At 41.8% G+C, this 20,482-nt stretch overlaps 1 protein-coding gene across 1 annotated transcript in view; it reads right to left on the bottom strand.

Moving 5' to 3' along the window:
• Positions 1–18,031, bottom strand: part of GALNT5 (polypeptide N-acetylgalactosaminyltransferase 5) — a 30,089-nt gene extending 12,058 nt beyond the window's left edge. The window contains exons 1-7 of the mRNA XM_045031778.1: positions 16,530–18,031; positions 8,828–8,994; positions 6,030–6,149; positions 4,403–4,538; positions 3,895–4,014; positions 2,150–2,267; positions 615–938 (exon numbers count right to left, since the gene is read on the bottom strand). Coding sequence (XP_044887713.1) covers positions 615–938; positions 2,150–2,267; positions 3,895–4,014; positions 4,403–4,538; positions 6,030–6,149; positions 8,828–8,994; positions 16,530–18,031 — 2,487 coding nt within the window. The remainder of the gene's footprint in view (positions 1–614; positions 939–2,149; positions 2,268–3,894; positions 4,015–4,402; positions 4,539–6,029; positions 6,150–8,827; positions 8,995–16,529) is intronic.
• Positions 18,032–20,482: the final 2,451 nt, after the last annotated feature.

Here is a 20,482-nt window from a genome sequence, read left to right as displayed (position 1 = left end):
AATTATTGTTCATGTACTATATCGATTTCATGAATAAATTATCGAAGCCCTAAAAATCCTGGAGATTATGGATAATATATCTCTGCATCTACCATATCTCTGTCTGTAGCCACAAGATTTCTGAAATATAAACTCTGGAAATTAGGTAAATTGCTCAGATGTTTCACTATTATCTTGACTACTATGGGGTAATGTATCATGTCAGTTATCACTGAAGAGGCTTGTTAATGTAAAATTTTGTCTTTGGGGTGGGGGAAAAAGAGGGAAGTGCAAAAAAGATGGAATCTTCATGATCAGAAATATCACCCAATAGAAAATGCGAAGAGAAGCACAGAAATACCAATCAATGGGCCATATCTTCAGATTTGTCAGCTGTCATAGAGCAATGAAAATTACTACAAAATGAAACCATTTTGTCCTAAACCATGATCTGCAGTAAAGGTGAAATTCACCATGGCTGAGGGAGACAGTATGAGGCCCTCTGCACCTCTAGGAGTCATTGAGCTTGTGTGTCACAGCCCGACCATAGAAAGTAAGTTTAAAAAGAGTGGCTGTTAACAGAGAAATGTAAATATGCATTTGTAGTGTAATTTTCCCTTGTAAAGTTCACATACCAGCCCACTGGCTTTAACAAGAGGAGCTTCCAGGTCTGGGTAGATGTTCTCCAGATACCACTTGAAGTTTTTGCACTTAAGCTTCTTCCGCAGTTCTATTTGTTGAGTCAAGTCTCCAACATCCAGGTTTTTCTGGATTAAGTGGTAACCATGTCCATAGAACAATTCTTTGTACTCATCTAACCAGACCTCGGCAACACGTGCCAAATTCCGCTCCACTGTTTTTATCCGGTCTTTAGGGAAGGAGTACGGGTTGTCATTCCTGAAAATATGTCCAACTCTGGAGCATGGGATGATCTCAATTTCTCCTCCGCACATCCAGACCTGGCAAACAGAGTTTGATTTGATAAAAATGTTGGTAAATGGTATACAATAGATCTGATTTTGAAAAGTGGCCTCAATTTTTGTAGGCACAACACAATTTTGTGGGTGTAACTTGCACTTATGTGTAGGCTCAAATGAAGAGAGCCCAATGGGAAATGGTCTGTGGAGCAGTATTACCCTAGGGGGAACCCTCTCAATCAGGTACAATCCCCTCAGAGCTCCCCAGGAAATGGGGCCACACCCACTCCTCCATCCATTAGGGAACAGCAGCATATGCCTATCTCACCAACTTCTAGGCTGGTGTAGAGGAGGCACACAGCCAAAGCCCTTCCTCTTCCTGACCCATTTAGAGAGGTTTGCCTAGCAGAGACTGTAGATGGTGTATCTGGTCCCTGTTTTGGGATGAAAATGAAGGTTTCTTGGGTCTTTGTCTATGTATAATACTTGGGTATCTCTGCAATTCAAATACTTAGATGCCTTAATGACAGTGTTTGCATGAGCAATTAATTGGTGGTATATGATAAATGCCTCTTGGGCTGATAGACCAGGAATTGAACCAGAGACCTCCTGAGATAAAATTGTGAACTGCTACAGCTTGAGCTGAAGAGCCAAGCCTTTATAATGACTGGCGCTAAAAACTCCTTTCCTTTGGGGGTCAGTACACAGGGGGATCTGTAATACACTCACCCATGAGTTATAGATGGAATTATTTTCAGGAAAAAAACTGTGGCTACAAAAATGGAAGTCAGGGAGAGGTCTTGTTAAAAATCAAGTCAAATGTGTTATTCACGCAGACTAACTTGAAAATACTGATAAACAATCCTCCGAGCATTGCTGAGTTGAACAATAATTCTACACCTGGCTTGTATTAGCAAAAAATCATAAATAAATGACGAGCATAGCTTGTGGCCCATGTTCCAGGCCAAAAAGGAAGTAATTTCCACAACAATCTTTGGAAAGACGAGGAGAGCCTTGGGTTTCAAAGCCATTCCTTTTTGCAACAACGTGAATGCAAGAGTTACTGTTTAAATCAGGAGGATTCAAAGTTCATCTTTAACTGCTAGTAGAGGCCCTGATTCAGCAAAGCACTGAAGAATTTGAATTGGGGCCTCCATGAGATTCAGAGATAACAACATTTAAAGGCTACGAGAATTCAAATTGACTAAAAGAAGCATTCAGTAACATTATTATTACTTAGGAAAGCAGCATACCTTGAATGAAAGCTCCATATTTTCACCTCCCCAAACATCCAGGCCAGGATCATACGTTCCAAGTTCAAAAAAATACTTCTTCTCAATAGAAAATAATCCACCTGCCATTACGGGACACCTAGGAATGAACCACAGACCTTACACTGGTATTCTGTGGGACAACGAAAATGCACCTGCCACAGAACCCCCTACACAGGGATAGCCTGGAAATCATGGACTCCCAGCTGTCCTGTGACAGGTGCTAAGTGTAACACCCTATGTTAATTTGCACTTATAGAAATGGAAACTAAACAGACACTAGATAGTTAATGAACAGAGAGAGCAAACAGATCAGTTTGAAGAAATGGAGAGACCCACTGGATATGAAAATAAGCAAAACCACATTGTTTAAAATCTGAAGTTAACCAAGTGGCACGGAGAGCACCATGTGTGTTACCTCGCTGTAGACAGGCAAGCACACTAACAAAATGGCTACTAATGTTTAAAAAAAAGCATGTGATGGAAAGTAAACATGAGGCAAAGCCTTGGTTAGAAGAAAGTACCGTACGCTTTGGCAAAGTGGCTGAACAGAAGCTGAAAATTTCAATGAACCACTAAGGTAATTTTCTGATATCAGTTTTGTATGTCTGTCTGTCTATCCAGGTTGGTGCCAGAGGAACTGAAATATCATCTTGGGCTCAAATTTTAGATTTAATTTCTAGAGGTTTTTTTTCCTGTTAGAGACTAGAGGCCAAATGCTTTAATCAGTGGTGCAAAGTAGAGTCATGAGATAAGTAGCAAGGTAATACAAAAAGAATGGATATAAACCAGAAAGGCCACCATATAGATGATTCTCATCCTATGCAAACAACGGTGTGTAGGAGAGACGGTCACTAGGAAAATGGAAGGAATCAGAGACAAAGACCACTTACTCCGTACGATACTTCCTAAAACAGTCTGGTCTGGATTCTCCACATCACCCCTTTAGTTTTGAACACAGTGAAGGGGGATGAGATGTAGGAACGAGTTATGGCTCTCTGATCCTGCACTATCCAGCCCTGGTACAAGTCAGAGCTGCTGGGAGCTGATCTAGTCTATTTGCTGGTGTGAGGTCCCTCTGTGTCCTTACACTAGTGGGGGATTGGGTAGAGTGGAGATCCATTCTATCGTGCCCCTAATCACCTCTAAGCCCACTCTGCTGCAACCCTCATTCATCACCTCCCTCCTCCTACACCAAAGGAAAAAGCGAGTGGCACAAAGTGGACTTTGCTGGCTGAGGAATCCCGCCCCCTAAATTCAAGTACTGACAACAAACCCAACATGATTTATGGCTGGTAGGTGCAAAGTCAGCCCAGTTCTTTTGATCTTAAGTGCACCTAATTGCAAAAGCTCGTGTGGCTTCTGACATAAAGGGACCATTTGCTACTGCAGTGTGATTGTTCTAGTACATGACCTTTATCTCTGGCTATGCCAGGACTGGCATCCCTTACCTGTTATGCTGAAGCCCTTGAGGACATGCAGCGTCCAGCAAAATATTTACAGTTCATGGGATTTTGAGCAATGCCTGCTGTGCTCTGTGACTCAGGTTGGCACACATCAGATGGTGCAACTTCCTACACAACTTAATTTCACAGATTTTTCTGGATGTTGGCCTTTCTGTGCCCATATATGTAAAAGGGGAACTTTTGGCCCCCAAAAGACTAGCTGTTTGAAGCTCTGATGAAGGAGCATTTCTGCTCACAAAGTGCTTAATTTTATATACTTACCTTATGATATCGGTTTCCTTGATTTTATCTTTCTCAATGACCTCTGGAGGAATCTGCCTCCATCCAAAATTCATTGGCCAGGTAAAAATCCCACGCTGAAAGTTATCCACTGTCATGTAACTAAACACAGAAAGAGAGAGCTATATTATCAAGTTTTTAAGCAGACTCATAATCAAAAGGAATAAGTGAAAATGAACTTGTCTATATAATTAAAGCAAAAATCTCAACAATTTCTTCATGCATCGTCTCTGAGCACTAAACATTCATGACCTACCAAACAGTAAATGAAAATTGTGGTAACTGAGGTAACTGTATGTATTATAATATTTGTTCATGTAAATTTTTTCTTTATTCCTTGAGTGAAATAATTTGTGAAAAGTAATTAGCAGGTTAAGTAGCTGGCCTTCCCATAATTAATATTTTTGATACTTGTAATTTGTAAATGGTTTTTTGTGAAAGTTGCTTGTATTATGATCTGGAAGTACAATATGGCATAGAATGAAATTACCTCATGTCCTTGTCACTGATTACTTCAATAACTGGGCACGCTACTTTCTTTCTGTTTAAACGGACTCTTTCCAGAAGTGGTTCCAACCATCCTACATTACATTCCACATGAGAATCTAAGAATGTCAATACATCACCTAGAGGGCAGAACCAAGAGGGGATTATTTCATTTCTGAGAATGAAATATGTTCAGTAAAGTCCATGTCCAGCAACTACTGCCCCTAACAAAAATACTCTACCCCCAGGAACCCACCTATGAAGAGCCCAAGTATGGCTCTCATTCTGAACACATTTTGGGCTCAGTTATGATTTCCAGACAACTGCTTTGCAAAAAAAAGTGTTTGCCTGCTCACAAAATGCCACATTCTGGCCAGCCTTGGCACATGTGCATAGACAGGAGGGGAATGTGTGCCAGGGAGGTAGCCAGAATCCCAGGAAATGACTCTCCCTACTCTCTCCTAAAACCCTTGTAGATGCTAATCATCTGAGATGAGTGGTAAGGGACAGAGAGGTGGGTGGCGCATGCTCCATATCTGAACTGGCAGACAGAGCTGGTCAGATGCAGAATGTGGAGCAAACTCCCCCTGCTGCTTTAGTGAGTGCTTTCAAGAAGCATCTAGGAAGAATTCTTGCTAAGTGAGGTATAATTTCTCCTGTGGGTTCCAACTGCAACATGTCCCCGCCAAGCTTCCTCCAGAGTAGGTATGAGCACTGGGACGGAATCTTCAACTCAAAAGTGCACCTCCTAGTAGAGAAGGCAAAACTAGAATGTAAGTCTGAAAAGGAGCACTCTTCCTTAACTGAATGCACAATATAAGGGGGAAAATGCTTCCTGAGCAAAGTGGAAGAAAAGGTAGGACCCATGACCCCAAACACACATTCCAACAGCCTCAGAAAAACATACACCCCTTTCTGCTTACCACCCAAACAAGTTCCCAGCCAACAAAACAATGGACAAAACAAGCGTAAGACATACCAGACAAAACTGGTTTGTTAGTAGATGTAAGCAGAGTCAGGATGAGCTCTACCCTGATATCTGGTGGTGAATTATGGGGAGTGTGGAAAGGAATTTCAAGTGTTTGCATTGGCACACCCACCCTCAGTATATGACATCATTGGTGCAGACAATACAGACATTTTAATGACAAAATGATATGGGTCTGTGAGAATCAAGAAGTGAGGTGAGGGAAAGACAGAGGATGTTAGCATTTCTAAAATACAGAGCCTCACGGTAACTCACTATAGCTCAAAGGGGCCAGCTTTTCGGCTGCTCAGTAAAATTGTTGTGTTTTACTTCACAAATCCTACTCAAATCCTTTATCTTGTTACTGCCTAATTTCAAATCATCCGGTTACTTAGAGCTGGTAGAAAAAGAGTCAAATAAATGTATCCTGCAAATTTTGCCTTTATTTTCCAAATATGTGATGGCTGAGTAGTACAACATAGCAAGCTGGTCAAATACTGGCAAAATTCTTTGCCAAACAATGACAAAACTTGCCAAATAATATTCAGCTCTCTCTAATATTCAAGATGCTATGATATACAGCACAGTAATAAATGGTTAAAGTAGTATAAATCTCCTATTCAGACAAGCCCAAAATGGCAAATAAGAATAACTTTCCTCTTACCTTTAGCAATCTCTGCCCCTGCTAGTCTGGCTCGTATTAAACCATGTCTTTCTTTGAGGTGAAGGAGCCGAACCTTTGGAAACTGTGACATATATTTGTCCAAGCTATCCTTGAGGTATTCTAAACAGGAGAGAAATTAGCAAATTCTTACAGATGATTGGCTTGTCTTTTTAAAGCCATAACAAAGCAGTTGAAAAAAGTTCCTTCTCACTAAATTTTAAACCATCTATGAAACGCACTAGTTTTTTTTCACTTGGAGACATTCCCAAGCATTGGCTTAGGCCCTTTAGCAGCACTGTTTCCTCCCTCCCCAAACTATTTGGAAGCCTCTTTGGATGAATCATGTGTTTCAGCTCTATGGAAGTTTGGAACACAGCCAATCAGAAGGGACAGGGCAAAAATATGTATGCTATGGATGGGATTTTCGAAAGCACTCAGCATTAGCCAAACTCTGCTCCTATGCAGGTAAATGGTAAAACTCTCATTAATATCAATGACAGCAGAATTAGGTTATTGCTGCTCAGTTTGAAAATCCCAGCCTGTGTGACATTGGTTCCCTGCCAACCTCTGGCATTCCCCATTGAAGCTTATACTTAACATTTCCTTTAGAACTTATAAACATCAGAATTTTCTCCTTTAAAACACCATAATTCCCATTAAAAAACTGGCTCTCAAGTTGGTTTTCATAGGGTGACTGTGTTTTGCTATTCTTTGCAAATTTTCTGTTGAATTCCAACAGCAAATATTAACGGCTACAGTTAAACAATCCATCTGGTCTTAAATTGAGTGAGGAATGCAGCATTGCATGTCATTATTTCTCACGTGGCACTTTATATTTGTTCGACTTTGTTGTAGGAGTGGGTTTTATTGTACAAAATTCTCAGAAAGAATAAAATGTGAGAAAGAAAGCTGTATGACAGGGGTTGGTAGCCTCTGGCATGTGGCTCGCCAAGGTAAGCACCCTGGCAGGCCGGGCCAGTTTGTTTACCTGCCGCATTGGCAGGTTCAGCCGATCACAGCTCCTACTGGCCACAGTTCGTCATCCCAGGCGAATGGGAGTGGCGGGAAACAGTGTGGGTGAGGGATGTGCTGTCCGCGGCTTCCCGCCACCCTCATTGGCCTGGGACGGTGAACCACGGCCAATGGGAGCTGTGGTCCGCCGAACCTGTCGATGCAGCAGGTAAACAAACTGGCTCAACTCACCAGAGTGCTTACCCTGGTGAGTCACGTGCCAGAGGTTGCCAATCCCTGCTGTATGAGTTAGTAGCAATCCGAAGCGTGTGTGGGTTAAATATATTGAGACAGATCTTTGCCTCAGTAAAGACAAAGTGAAATCTGAGAGAGAGCTTCAGTGAGAGTTTCTACAGTGGAGTTTGACACCTTCCTCTGAAGCATCTAGAGCTGGCCACTGTTACAGACTAGGTATTGCACTAAATTGACCACTGAACTAATTCACTGTGGCAATTCCTGTTTATATAAGTTTGCCTGAGAAAGAGCCTTAAGATTTGGCTCCTGAATTTTACATGTCCTTTTTTACTTTTGTTTACATTTCAAAAGCCAACTGAAAATCTTGGCCTGAGTTTTTTAAACTTTGTGGACACACTAGAAGTTCTGCTTTTTCTGCCACTCCTAGAAATACAATACCACATAAAACACAGTTCTCTCATTATTTACCACCACCTGTGACATTTCTATTGCAAAATGCCCAGTATTTTCATTATGCCTCCGGCTGGTTAGTCCATACAAAGGAAAGTGCAAAAGTGTAGGAAAGTTTGCTAGAAAATAGTGTAGAAATCTATTTATTTGCCTAAAAAATTGCAAATGTCTATAACATTTATATACTGAATTAATTCATTTTCCTCTCATCCTCCTTATGTCAGTTCTCTTTAGATTGTAAACTCTTTGGGATAGGGATCCTGTCTTCGTATGTGTTTGTACAGCACCTAGCATGATTGGGCCCTGATCTTGATTTGGTACAGGGCTTGCCATGAGGAGCTAACAATCTAAGAATTATCCCAATTATTCAAGGCTGAACTTTGTTGTGGAGCACTGAGAACCAAAGTATTAAAAATAGGATGACCAGACAGCAAGTGTGAAAAATTGGGATGGGGGTGGGAGGTAATAGGAACCTATATAAGAAAAAAGACCCAAAAATCGGGCTGTCCCTATAAAATCGGGACATCTGGTCACCCTAATTAAAAAGCAGAGACTCAGTGGCATTGCAATTACTATGATTGTGCATGTAACTTGACTGTACATAATAGTCACCATTTAGATGCTTTCATACTACACAATAGCTTAAGAGATGAAGAACAGTACTGTATCTAGCTGAGATTCCAGGGCCACTGAAGTAGGCCAAATGTAATTGAATTTGGCCAGGACTCTGTGATTATCACTCCAACTGTCATGCAAGTGTTTTAGTATCTTGGGTCGGGGCACCTATTTTACATCTCATGTGAAAGATGGAGCCTCAAGCATCACAGAATTCACAACACAATGGGGCATTGGCTTCATATTGATTCAGAAGTAAGCATGCCATCTCCTGATTCATCATATAATCCATGCTACTTCCTTTGACGTGTTTTTGGAAGTCTCCTATCCAAGCACTACATTGGCCACATCCTGGCTGGGGGAATCAATTCAAACTGGCATAACTTCGTGATTAAAACATGGGGTCAAACTGAAATTAATGAAGAAAATTATTTCTTCTCCTATACCTAATTTAAGTACAGAGAAGCAAATTGTTGTTTAGCCCTGGGACACATTGATTTCCTGAATTTAAAGGAAGCGTCACCTACCTTTTGTGCTGAAGTCATCCACCAGAATAACCTCTTTAATCAGGTGAGGAGGAGATCGATTGAGGACACTGTGAACGGAGCGTAGAAGAGCGGACCACACTTCATCCACAAAACACATGATAATTGTGGTAGTTGGAAGGTCATTGTGAACCAGTTGTTCTGAACACCTAAGAGGTCAACAATACAAATGAACAGCATCCAGCAGGTGATGTTTTCAATGTACACGAGGCCAGAGAATTTAAATTTCTGCAAGTTTCAGTAAAACTTTGAAAGGCTGCTTGTTTTGTGTTTAGCTTGGAGATTTATAAGCTGGTGGTTGCGGTGGGGGTGGGGAGAAGTATTCTGAATAATAAAGATACAACAGCAATAAGGAAATTCCAGTGATACAAAGATGAGCGTTCAGGTGCATTAGATGATGATTTTTATAATGTATATATTGCTACTTGTAGTGGGGGCAGTCTCAGCAGAGAGGCCAAGGATGTCCTCTCTCTCACTCACATGTGTGCGCACACATACTCACAGCCCTACTTCTTACCCACCTACAGTGCTACACCTGTATTAACACCTCACAGAGGCTGCATCTACTGCAAACTAGCCACTGTTCAATTATCTCATTTTCACGAACAAACATCCTCTAAGGCCCTGATCCCCCAAATAAGCAGATACATAGTTGTTCACGGGAGTGTTCCTATTGATTGCAATTGACTTCATGTGTAAGCAAAGTTTCTTATGGGTTTTGCAGGATCAGGGCCTAAGAACAAGAATAATGTACTCATTATTATTTGTTCCTAATGTTTCCTCTGTTGCTCATGGTATTGTATAGCTCATGCTGCCCTGTTTCTGGCATGTCTTTGTCTTATAGCTCAAATTGCCTTGTTGCTGGCATGCCTTCATTTCTCTCTTGCTGTGGCTCTCCCCCAAGCACAGTCCCCAGTTGCTCATAAAGAAATGCATTCTACAGCCTGAACTGGTATCACCACTTTTCTGTTTAAGAAAGTGCTGCCTGGTCAGAACAAGCAGGGTGGGCACAGTGGCCTTGCTGTTTCTCCAGAGCATCAGTTTCTTGGCACTTGCACAATGCTGTACTGAACTGGAAGCAGAGAAAGACTGAGAGAAATGCTGAGGATTCACAGAGTGTCTGAATTCCTTGACGTTCCAAACTGCATGTAAATCAGCTGTATAGGAAAAAAAATCTAATGGTACATGTAATGGTACAGGGAAATAATTACTTCCAGAAAGGACTATTCATAGTACAGTAACAATACACAAAACATGCAGATGCAGAAGAAAACTTACCCAATGGATTAATCTTAAGGGGGTGGGATGACATTGCATTGATGTGAGGTATATTGTAATTAAATCTGTACACACATAACACGCACAAAACTATCTTTGAGGTTCCATTTCTCAAACAATCTCAGAATCTAAAACCATCAAGCATTTGCTGTCTTTTGTCAAAATATGTAGGCCTTTCCTTTTCACATGAGCTTCATTCCCCCTCCCTCTGCGCCCCCCCCCCCGGTCCGGCTCAGCCTGTGAATGCTGAATGCTCATCAACAGACTCCATCCAGAGGGTCTGAATGTAGCCTACTCGCCTAGCAAACAGGGAAAGATGAAAATCAGCAGATTTGAGGGAGTGATAAAATTTCTCCAATTTCTATGAATTTGTCATCTTATTCCATGACAGTCAAAATGTGATGGCTGGGTCAAGTCTGGGTCTACAATGCTTGAACAAAAGGTCGATGAGCAGCTTTTCTCATCTTCTATTTGCAATTCAACTACTGCTTTGATATGTGCCTTAAGGGGACATTCACTCCCTAAGCGCTGGTATCTTCAAGTGGATCTTGAGGAGTACAGAGCATCTTACTGACAAACTCCTCTTCCTAGAATTATATTATTTTTCACCTAGAATACCTTAGCATTATTGGGGCTTGCTTACTCTCTATTACTGATAAAGTATAGCCTGGCAAAGGTTTGATCTGTTTTCTTCCAGGATAGGCCTCTTACATGTAGGAAGAGCTACCAACCCACCTGCTAATTGAGAATACTACATGAATAATGCTCTTCTTGGTGAACATAAAACAGATAGCACCATTTGTTTTTATACTTTCCCTTTAAAAACAAGCTGGCACCAGAGCACTACATGCCAGAATAATTTTGAAAAGTTATATTTTTTCTTATATTTGGAAATATAAGCCATCAAATTATACTTTTATTGGCTCAGATGCAGCTCTCATATCTGCATATCTCAGAAAGAAAGTGAAGTGTGGACCATAAAAAAAGTATTGGCAGAGCCTATCTGTATCTTGCTAATTGCAAGTGCAGTTTTGATTTCTTTTCTAGCACTGGCTATACAAAAAATCCAGATCAGCCTCTCTAGCATTCCTTTAAGTACATCTTTCCTCCCCATTTTGTAGCATGAGAATGATTTTGTAATCGACTTACAAGGGGTTCATCTTAGGACACCAGTCATAACTGGATCAGCCAGAAGGGAATATTGATATTTGATATGTTTTAGTTGGAAACCATCAACACATTGACCCATAGCAATGACACAGCTTGCTTCAGTGCAGGAGATTTTGGATTGAAAGTGAGTTCAGGACTCTCAAAGTCACTAGAAAATACGTACTGAATGTACCACAGGAGAGGCATTTATCATGGGGGGGGAGGGAGCGGGAGAGGAGAGAATTTGCAATCCTTCCCTGCTCTTAAAAAACTTTGTGATATGGATGATTTTGTTGGTGACCTCAGCAGAGGCAGAAGGTAGATGCTGAGAGTGACAGCTTTTACTGTAAAGAGGGATTTAAGGGGCAAAAAAGTAGCCCTACAATGAAGACACAAGCAAGACTCAATGGACTGCAAGTGGTGGTAATAGGCGAGTAACATATAAAAAAGAATATTAAATCCATGTTTAACTACTTAATTTTATTATCACTAGTCCAGATCACTGGGCCTTCTTCTAGCTTTTTAGGGAGCACAAAGCATCTAGAAAGTAGTGGGGAATTCCTCTAACAAAGGCGAATCTGTGGATGATGCAACAGCCCCTAAGGACTTAAAGCAACCCTTAGGAGCAACCTTAAATTAAGGAATGGCATCAGTGTCTCTTTTCTTGCCTGAAGGAAAAGGGATAAGTTCCCTGGACAGGGACTGATGGGTCCATTCTTCCTTTTATTGATACACTAGCTGAGGGAAATTTTGAAATTAATATGTATGTATACACGACAACTAAATGAAAGGAGCCAAATGATGTGGCTTAAACGTGGGACTTTCAAAAGTGCTCAGCATTGGCCTGACTCTGCTTTCCTTGAAGTCAGTTCACCATTGACTTAGAGAGCAAAGGAGAGAAGCCAACTGTGAACGCTTTTGAACAACCCACCTTAAATGAATTTTTAATCAACATGGCTCCAAGGTCTGACACCCTAGTGATAAGTCTCTGCATTTCCATGAGGGTGACCTGCGTCTGCTTCCTAGCTCAGGGTAACATTTTCTAAAGTGTCTAAGTGAGTTAGAAGCCTAAGACACATTGAAAGTCAGTAGGTTCTAGCAGCCTAAGTCACTTGGGCACTTCTGAAAATGTTACCTCAGTTCTCTTGATTCATGAGTTTGAGAGTATAATGGAGTCAGAGCACGCAATCTGCATTAATCATCTGGAGGTGTCACTAGACACTTTTTTGTCAAAGACTGTTGGTGCCCTAAAATATCTTCTTTTGCTGCTAGAATGGTGGCTAAATTGCATGACTTTGCTAGCACAGATACCTGGTTGTCAAGATGCAGTGTAGCATGTAGGAAATGATGCTCTTCTACTAAGTGAGGTTGTTATGGGTTGGGCATGCTCAGGAACAAATCCTGGTTAATGAGCAAAGCCCAGGTAAATAGCTGTGCACCAGAGGAACTACAATGGTAGTTGGTGGGTATGATTCCAATCCCCTTCCCCTAAGTTCAGAGAAGATGGAGACCAGTTATGCAGTCCTTCCATGACCCTTGTGTGCAGTAGCATCCATTGTCTGCTAGCCAAATCCCACAAATGGGTTTTGTCCAGTACTTCATTTGCAAATCCACTGGCCATCCCACTGTGTGTATTCTAGATCTCTCTTTGCATGGATTCTTGGGATCTTTCCCATTCCTGTGCTGGTCCCACTATTCATGGGGCCTCCAGTGTACTTCTGCACCTGGGTGGATTTGGTCCTCATCGAGTTTTTATTTTTATTGTGTTATGGGCTAGAAAGGCATAAGACACTGATGGAACAAGTTCCTAAGGCCTGCCGGGTTACTGGGGTTCAGTTCCCTAGCTTAGTACTGAGGCATGGTTTAAAAGGGGATCTGAGGTGTAAATGGGAAAGATTAGGAGATCTCAGAGAAAAAATGGCAATTTTATCAAACAGATTCTCTAATACATTCATTGCACTGCGAGCTGTTTGAAAACTGGACATGCAGTATTGCTTCCTTGCCAATGGACAGTGAGCAAAGAATTTGGATTGGCTCTGGCGGATGTGGGTCAAAAAAAGGCATCCACTTAAGTGGTTATGGATTTTTAATTAGCAACTGGCCTATCCCAGTTGGTACATACTTTTGCGCTTGGTTGCATCTTCTTTTTCTACCCAAATTATTATCCCAACATCAGACACCACTAGTTAGAGAGCTTTGCAGAATACAGGGTCTGTTGATGGGAACTGCATACTCTATGAGTTAAACAAAGAAGAAATCTTTGCCCTCTAGAAATGGAAAAAGCTACCAGCACAGTGAAAATATTCCAGCCAACTTTCCATGTAGCCAAGTATGGTTTTTGTCTCTTTTCAGACACCTGTAATACTAAGCTGTAATATCAGCTGGGCAGTTTGCCTAGGTGCTATGTTGCCTACAACACTCCCATGTTTGGCTATGGTGTTTTCTGTGATGATAAGGTAGATGCCCATTTTCTAGCCTTCCTGGGAGCTCTGACTCATTACCTAAGTATCTTACAGTTCTATAATATACCTGTTACATGCACTGATAATACTGGAAGGAGAATATCCTGATTCTGGTCTCTGTGGGTCTTTTGTTTTCTTCAGGTGACACTTTACTATTTCAAGACAAAACTTTGTTCTATGAAACATAAGTGATATGAGGCAACACTCGTAGTTTCTCTGCCTTGCTGTGCTTCATAGAATACATAGTGGGAAACTATCATAGTTTTTTCCTATGTCTCATCACTTCAAAGGTAGGTTACATATTGTAGCAATTCACCTTTGATCATGGAGCCAACTTCAGAAGTGATGTATAAAATGTTGTAAGTAACACTCAGGAGGGGTAGTGAATCCTGCTATAAATGCATGCATCTGCCACTGAAATCAGTGAGCGCATGAAGTTGCAGCAGGCTAGAGCTCAGGGAGTCTAAATGTAATGCAGTTTTACTTTGGGGGGAATTCTGTGCCTAAAATTTTACACCAAAAAGTTAAAAATTCTGTGCACAATATTTTAAAATTCTGCATATTTTATTTGTCAAAATAACACAATATAATCATGCCAGTTTCAATTATTTTGGTAATTTGTTTCAGAATACCTTTCAGCAAGTATATCTGTAACAATACAGAAGACAAAAAAGATTCAGGAAATGTTTTTTTGACAAATAGATTCCTTACTAGGCATATTAATATGGAACTTTGAGTAATAATTCTTGTAAAACTACAATACAGAAATGTATTTCCTGCACCCCTAAGAAGCAGTGCAAAGGCTTGGGAGAATCAGGGGTAACAGAGGAGCTGAGGGAGTGGGAAGGAGCCTGGGAATGAACCTGGAGGGTTCTTGGGAGGGGGACAGAGAAGTATAGAACAGTTTTTTGGGGGGGAGGGATTGTCAGGGAGTTGGGGAGCCTCCCCTATGTAGACCCTGGCTGACCACTAGCCTCTCCCAATCAGACACATCTGCCCTGTCCCTGAGTATCCCTGCACCCCCATTCAGCCATGCATATAAGCACGTCCCCACGTGGCCCTGTACTCAACTTCCCTCTGCCCCTATGTGTCCCTGCACCCTCACTCAGCCAAGCATAGCTGCCCCTGTCCCCATGTGGCCCTGTATCCCCACACCCATTCATCCCCAGGCTCAGTGTTGTTACCCCACTAGCTCCTGTGCCCCTGTCCCAGTCTGTCCCGCTGCTAGTCCTTCTGCACCCCAGTATATGTGATCCCTCCAGCAGCCCTGTGGGCAGGGAATTGTGAGGAAAGCAGCCTTTGCCCCCTCCCTCTCCACAGCTGGCTGCTCCAGCCTATGAGCCAGCCGCCCTCTCTTCTGGTGCCACATCCCCTGGTGGGCAAAAGGTATAATTGCACCTTCCCTTCACCTCACCGTCAGAATCAATTATTCCTCAGGTGGAAAAAAGGTGCAAAGGAAATTAATTCTCCACTTGTGCAGTGGCACAGAATTGCCCCAGGAGTATGAAATGTAATGTACAATAACCAAGAGACTAGGCGAGAAGGTTGCAGTGAGAAAAGCAGCTAATAGGGAGATGTACAAAAGTAGACAGCAGATTAAATTAAGTCCCCAACTTTAACTTGGACCTTCTTCCAGGTCCTCTATGTGTATATTACAGTTCACTAAGTCAGGCTCCCTTAGACTCAATTAGATGCCGTCACACCTACGGACCAGCATATGAGTATCTTACACATCACTTCTGTATTGGTACCATGGACTTTTGCATCTGGAGCAGAAATATGAAATTTCCAGGAACATCTGCAAATTTCAAGGAAATGTTTGGTTTCGCCACCAACAATTTTAAAAACAAAAATTTACATTTTCACACTGTGCAGGCATTTAAACCTGAAATGCACAAACATCTGTCTTTCAGAACTGTCCCGGGCTATAACCAGGAAAGTGAGCTCCAATGGATCCCTCACTAAACTAAGAGTGCCACTCAGTGGTAATTTAGATTAATCTTAGGCAAGGGTGCATTACTTAGCAGATATCTCCAACAATATGTCAAGTACAGTATGCACAATGCTATTTAACAATACTACTAGTTAGCACTTACATATTAGTTTTCATCTTCAAAGCATGGTAGAAATATCAGCTAACTAATCCTTACAAGGCGCTTGTAATAGCTGAGTATAAAATATTACCTCCACCATATATGTTGGGAAACTGAGGAAAATAAAAAGCTCAGACAGGGAGGCAATATCAGAGCAAGGATGAGCCCTCATGAGCTACCAGTTACCAGCCCTGTGCTTAGACCAATTATGTGACAGAATTCACTTGGGAACCAAACATCCATATGCCAAAAGTATTTGATTTTGCTTATGGTGCCCTTAAATGCTGGCTATTACACCAGATAAACTGGGTAAAATTTTCCAATGTGCTCAAGTGACTTAGGAGCCTAAGTCCTATTTTTAAAAGTGACTTAAGCACACTGTCAATAGGATGCATGTTTCTATGTGTCTAAGTCTTTTTAAAATAGGATAGGGGCTCCTAACTCCCTTAGGTGCCTCTGAAAATTTTATCTACACTGTGATTAGTCCATTAGCTGAAAATATAGAGATATTTCATTGATACTTTTCATGGGGCTAATAACAGTGCACTGCAGTTTTGAAAGATCACTTGACTATTTGAAGTTATGGGCCATTTATATACAGGTTAAAAGCATTCCAGAACACACATCATGATCAAATCCTTTTGATCAATACATAATTCAAACTTTTCTGAGAGAATTTATGCAGGGGGAAACAGATCTTACCTGGCAGGCCTTGTGTCATCAATGGCTCGGTCTACAGGGATCAAATCACTCAGATAGACATTGAAGTTTCCTTCCTTCCATCTACTTTTCGCCTCTTCTTGCTTATCGTCAGGGACTGCAGCGGGATGCCCAAACTGACCGGGAGCTTTGGGATCTCTCGGGGAAAGTGTTACATCAATCGTTAAGACTTTGTGCATCCCAGTGTCCCTTGTAAAGTGGACCGTATAGCTGCTTCGATTTCTTTTCCTTAATTGCTCCTGATCATCTAACCCGACACTGTGAACTTTTGTTAGCTCCGGACCTTCAGTCAAAATTGCTTTCTTAGTTAGACCATTAAGCTCAGCAGTCTTGGTTACAGAGTTCATGTTAGGGGCATCCTCACTTTTGTTGCTAATAAATTGCTGTTCTTTTCTCATTTTCAATCTCATTGTAAAATTTCCTTTAGAATCAGCTACAAGATTCTGGGTTGCTGGGATGTTGATTTTTATACCTTCTTTACTAATAATGACAAACTGATTTTCAGAGAAAGTTAGTTTCTTTTCATGAGCAGCTTTTGTTTTATCTTCCTTCGGCAGCTTTCTCTTTGTGGACAATCCCTTTTTCTCGGCACTGTTTGCAGCAGCCAGCTTGCTGACAGGTACATCCAAACTCCTGTTTGCTTTGTGTTCGGTGCCATTTATTGCTTTCACCCCAATCCTGTTTTGCTTTACAAGGATGATTTGCCCAGGAATTGGCAAATCTGGTACTGGGGGTTTATTCTGAGGTTCCTTGGGGTTTGCCTCTATTTGCAATTCCTGTTTTAATCCAGCCAAAGGGATTTTATCTGTAATCTCAATTTTTAAATTTCCTTCAATGCCCTTTGATGCCTTAGTTACAGGTTGGTTCTCTTTCTGTGCAACTTTGTTTCTTACAGTAGCTGTGTTGTGTGTTTGTTTGACAACTGATCTCCCCGTTGCTGCAGCTACTGGGGTCTGCTGAAGCCTTTTGGGAACAGTTTGCTTTGTTCCCAGCAGGTCTGTGGAGTTTACAGCCTTTACAGGCTTTTTTCTCTCTTTCTTTTCCATGGGAACAGAGGGATAGGGGCTCAGCAGTTTCACTGAGAATGTCCCAAGTGGAACAATCATTTTCTTATAGGCCATGCTTCTCTTTTCTGTTGGTTTTGGTGTTCTCTTTTCATTCTGTTTGTCTATTTCATTTTCAGCCTCTACCACTTTCTCTTCTATATTTCTGTATTTCTCTTTACTAAATCTCCCCCTTTCAAAGCCTTTCGGGGGAGGTTTTGGTTCCCTTCTGGAGCTTTCAGGGGCCTTCTCTAGGTTTCGCCAAACTTTGAATCTTTCCCTTTCCCTCCTGATCATCTCATCTTTCAGAACCTTGGTGTTGATCTCACTGAATGAAAGCTTGAGAGCTGCCATGTCAAAGATCAACCAAATGACAGAGGCAACAAATATAAACGCGAGAGCTCTCCCACTACCTCGGAAAAGCTTCCGGATCTTGTTCATCTTGAAAAGTTTGTTTGTCTTCTTTATTGTGCTTGCCCCCCTGGGCCTCTTACCTTAGTGAGCCAGCAGTCCCCACTCCCTGGAACACGTCTGACTAGTGATCCAGGGGAAACCTCAGATCCTGGTGCCTGTCAGTCTTTGCCTGCGTGGCATTTTACAGCGGGGCATCTGCGTCTCCTCAGCTTTTCATGATTAATCCAGCAGCATTTCATTTCATCTACAGTAAACACAGGCGTTAGGTCACTGAAGAAACAACAAGTACAAGTTCCACGTTATATTCCCGTTGCTTTTCTTGTTTAACTATTATACACGTTGCCCTACGAGAAGGGAAAAGTTGCAGATCAGATGTGTTTTCTCTCCACCCAGCTCTCATTCCTCCTGCTGTAACTCAACACCTCCTCACATAAGGAAACTACTTCAGTCCATTACCCAGAAAACTTTCTGTGCAGCTCTTACCTTCCAAGTTCTTCTGTTTATTAACCATTTATACAGCAATCTCTCCAGAGGCAATACTTTAGTTCCTGTTTCGTAATACTTTCTTAGAGTACTGAAAGTTAACCCTTCATTAACTCTTCTTGTCTAAGGTACTGTTACCACTGCACTGGCTCACCTTAAGTAAATAATAAATTAAAAGGACAAAATCTATCTCCAGTGTAACTCTAAATCAATGGATAAATATAGCTCAGTGTCTCATTTCGATAAGGTAGCAAAAATTCAACATCTGACCACAGTCTATCTTGATTAGCAATAGATAACAAAAGGATAATAATTAGAAGTATAACTGCAGTGTTTTGGTGAGTATTTGTATTTCTCCTGCTACACTGCAGATGGCAGATATACTTGAAGTAAATGGATTAACTTAAAACTTGTAAACTTCTTGTTCATATACTTGAATTGTGGGGTGTAGCTAGCTGCAGGGTGAACAGAGCTGTTCTATATAGGGTCCAAGGAAGTGAAGGACAAAAAAATGGACATGCTCTTTAAGCAGAATGAGCCAAATTTTCCTTGTCCCTGCACAAAGATGCATCCAGGGGAAAACAAAGACAAAAGCTCCACAGCTTTCATACCACTGAAAATCCATCACATTCTTTTCTTGGGGGTCAGTGTGGGGGAAAAGCTAGTGGTCGTTTGGGGGGACTGGGCGTGTGTCCCAGTAACTTCAGACTGGTCAAGGATCCATAGATCTCAGGACATCCATGCACTATGCTTTCCTCTCCATGCTGCGTCCAATGCTGTCACTGTACATCAGCACAGCTCACGCCACAGCCAGGCTGCCACTAGCTTCCACCCTAGGACTGTACTCTCCCAGGCCCTTTAGCCAGACTAGGGGTGAGGGTGAAGTAGGAGGTGCAGTGCTGTGGTTTACACCAGCATTAACTTCCTGTTCTGAACAGCATAAAATTGGTGAATTCACTGCCAGTTTCCCAAGGAAGCAAGTCATGCAAAGAAGCTGCTCTGTAGGTCTGCTCACCCTGGAGACTATCCCATAATACCCCAGGAACACCCCACTCCACAGCGCTATCCATTAATACCTGTAGAGCACCATAAATGTACATTACACTTTACGGTGCAGAAGTTGGATTCACTGCCCCAAAAAGCCTATGATCAAAGGCTCAATTCAGGAAAGCATCCCTGTAGATGAGGAAGAACACTGCTGCACATGCTGAATCAGGATCTAAATTAAAAAGAGAACAAAGGAGGAGATGACAACACTGGGAGGGGCAACTGTTCACCTTTTGTTGCTATATTTGGCTAGATTTCACATATTTAGCACACATTTGCTCTTCTTTGCAGTATATGTTAGAGGAGCGCATTTGGCTGTTTGTTCCTATTTTACAATACCAACATCAGTTACAGGGAGGCAACCTCACTGAAGTCAATAGGGCTTAATGAGGTGGACTGAGAGCAGAATTTGTCCCTTGGAGTTCCGTGCCATGACAGTATACAGGGTCTTGATTTGGTATGGTATAGTTCTATAAGGAAAAGCCGAAGGGAGCAGAGGAGCATTTAAAGTTCTCTGATTGTAGACACGGGAACATATGGTTTAAAAATGGCTTTTTTTTTTTTTACTTTTCCATAAACAAGGAATCTTAAATAACTAGGGCCCTACCAAATTCACGGTCCATTTTGGTCTATTTCACAGTCATAGTATTTACAAAATTGTATATTTCAGGATTTCAGTTATTTAAATCTGAAATTTCATCATGTTGTAATTGTAGGGATCCTGACCCAAAAAGGAGCTGTGAGGGGTGGGTGGGTCACAAGGTTATTGGAAGAGGTGGGGATTGCACTACTCTTACCCTTACTTCTGCCCTGCTGCTGGCGGTGGTGCTGCCTTCAGAGTTGGGCAGCTGAAAAGTGGTGGCTGCTGGCTGGGAGCCCAGCTCTGAAGATAGAGCCGCCACCAACAGCAGCGCAGAAGGAAGGATGGCAGGGTATGGTATTGCCACC

This window comes from Mauremys mutica, chromosome 10 (assembly GCF_020497125.1).
Source record: "Mauremys mutica isolate MM-2020 ecotype Southern chromosome 10, ASM2049712v1, whole genome shotgun sequence".
Taxonomy (NCBI): Eukaryota; Metazoa; Chordata; order Testudines; family Geoemydidae; genus Mauremys; species Mauremys mutica.
Note: the sequence above shows the minus strand (reverse complement) of the source record. Positions and strands in the feature narration are given on the sequence as shown.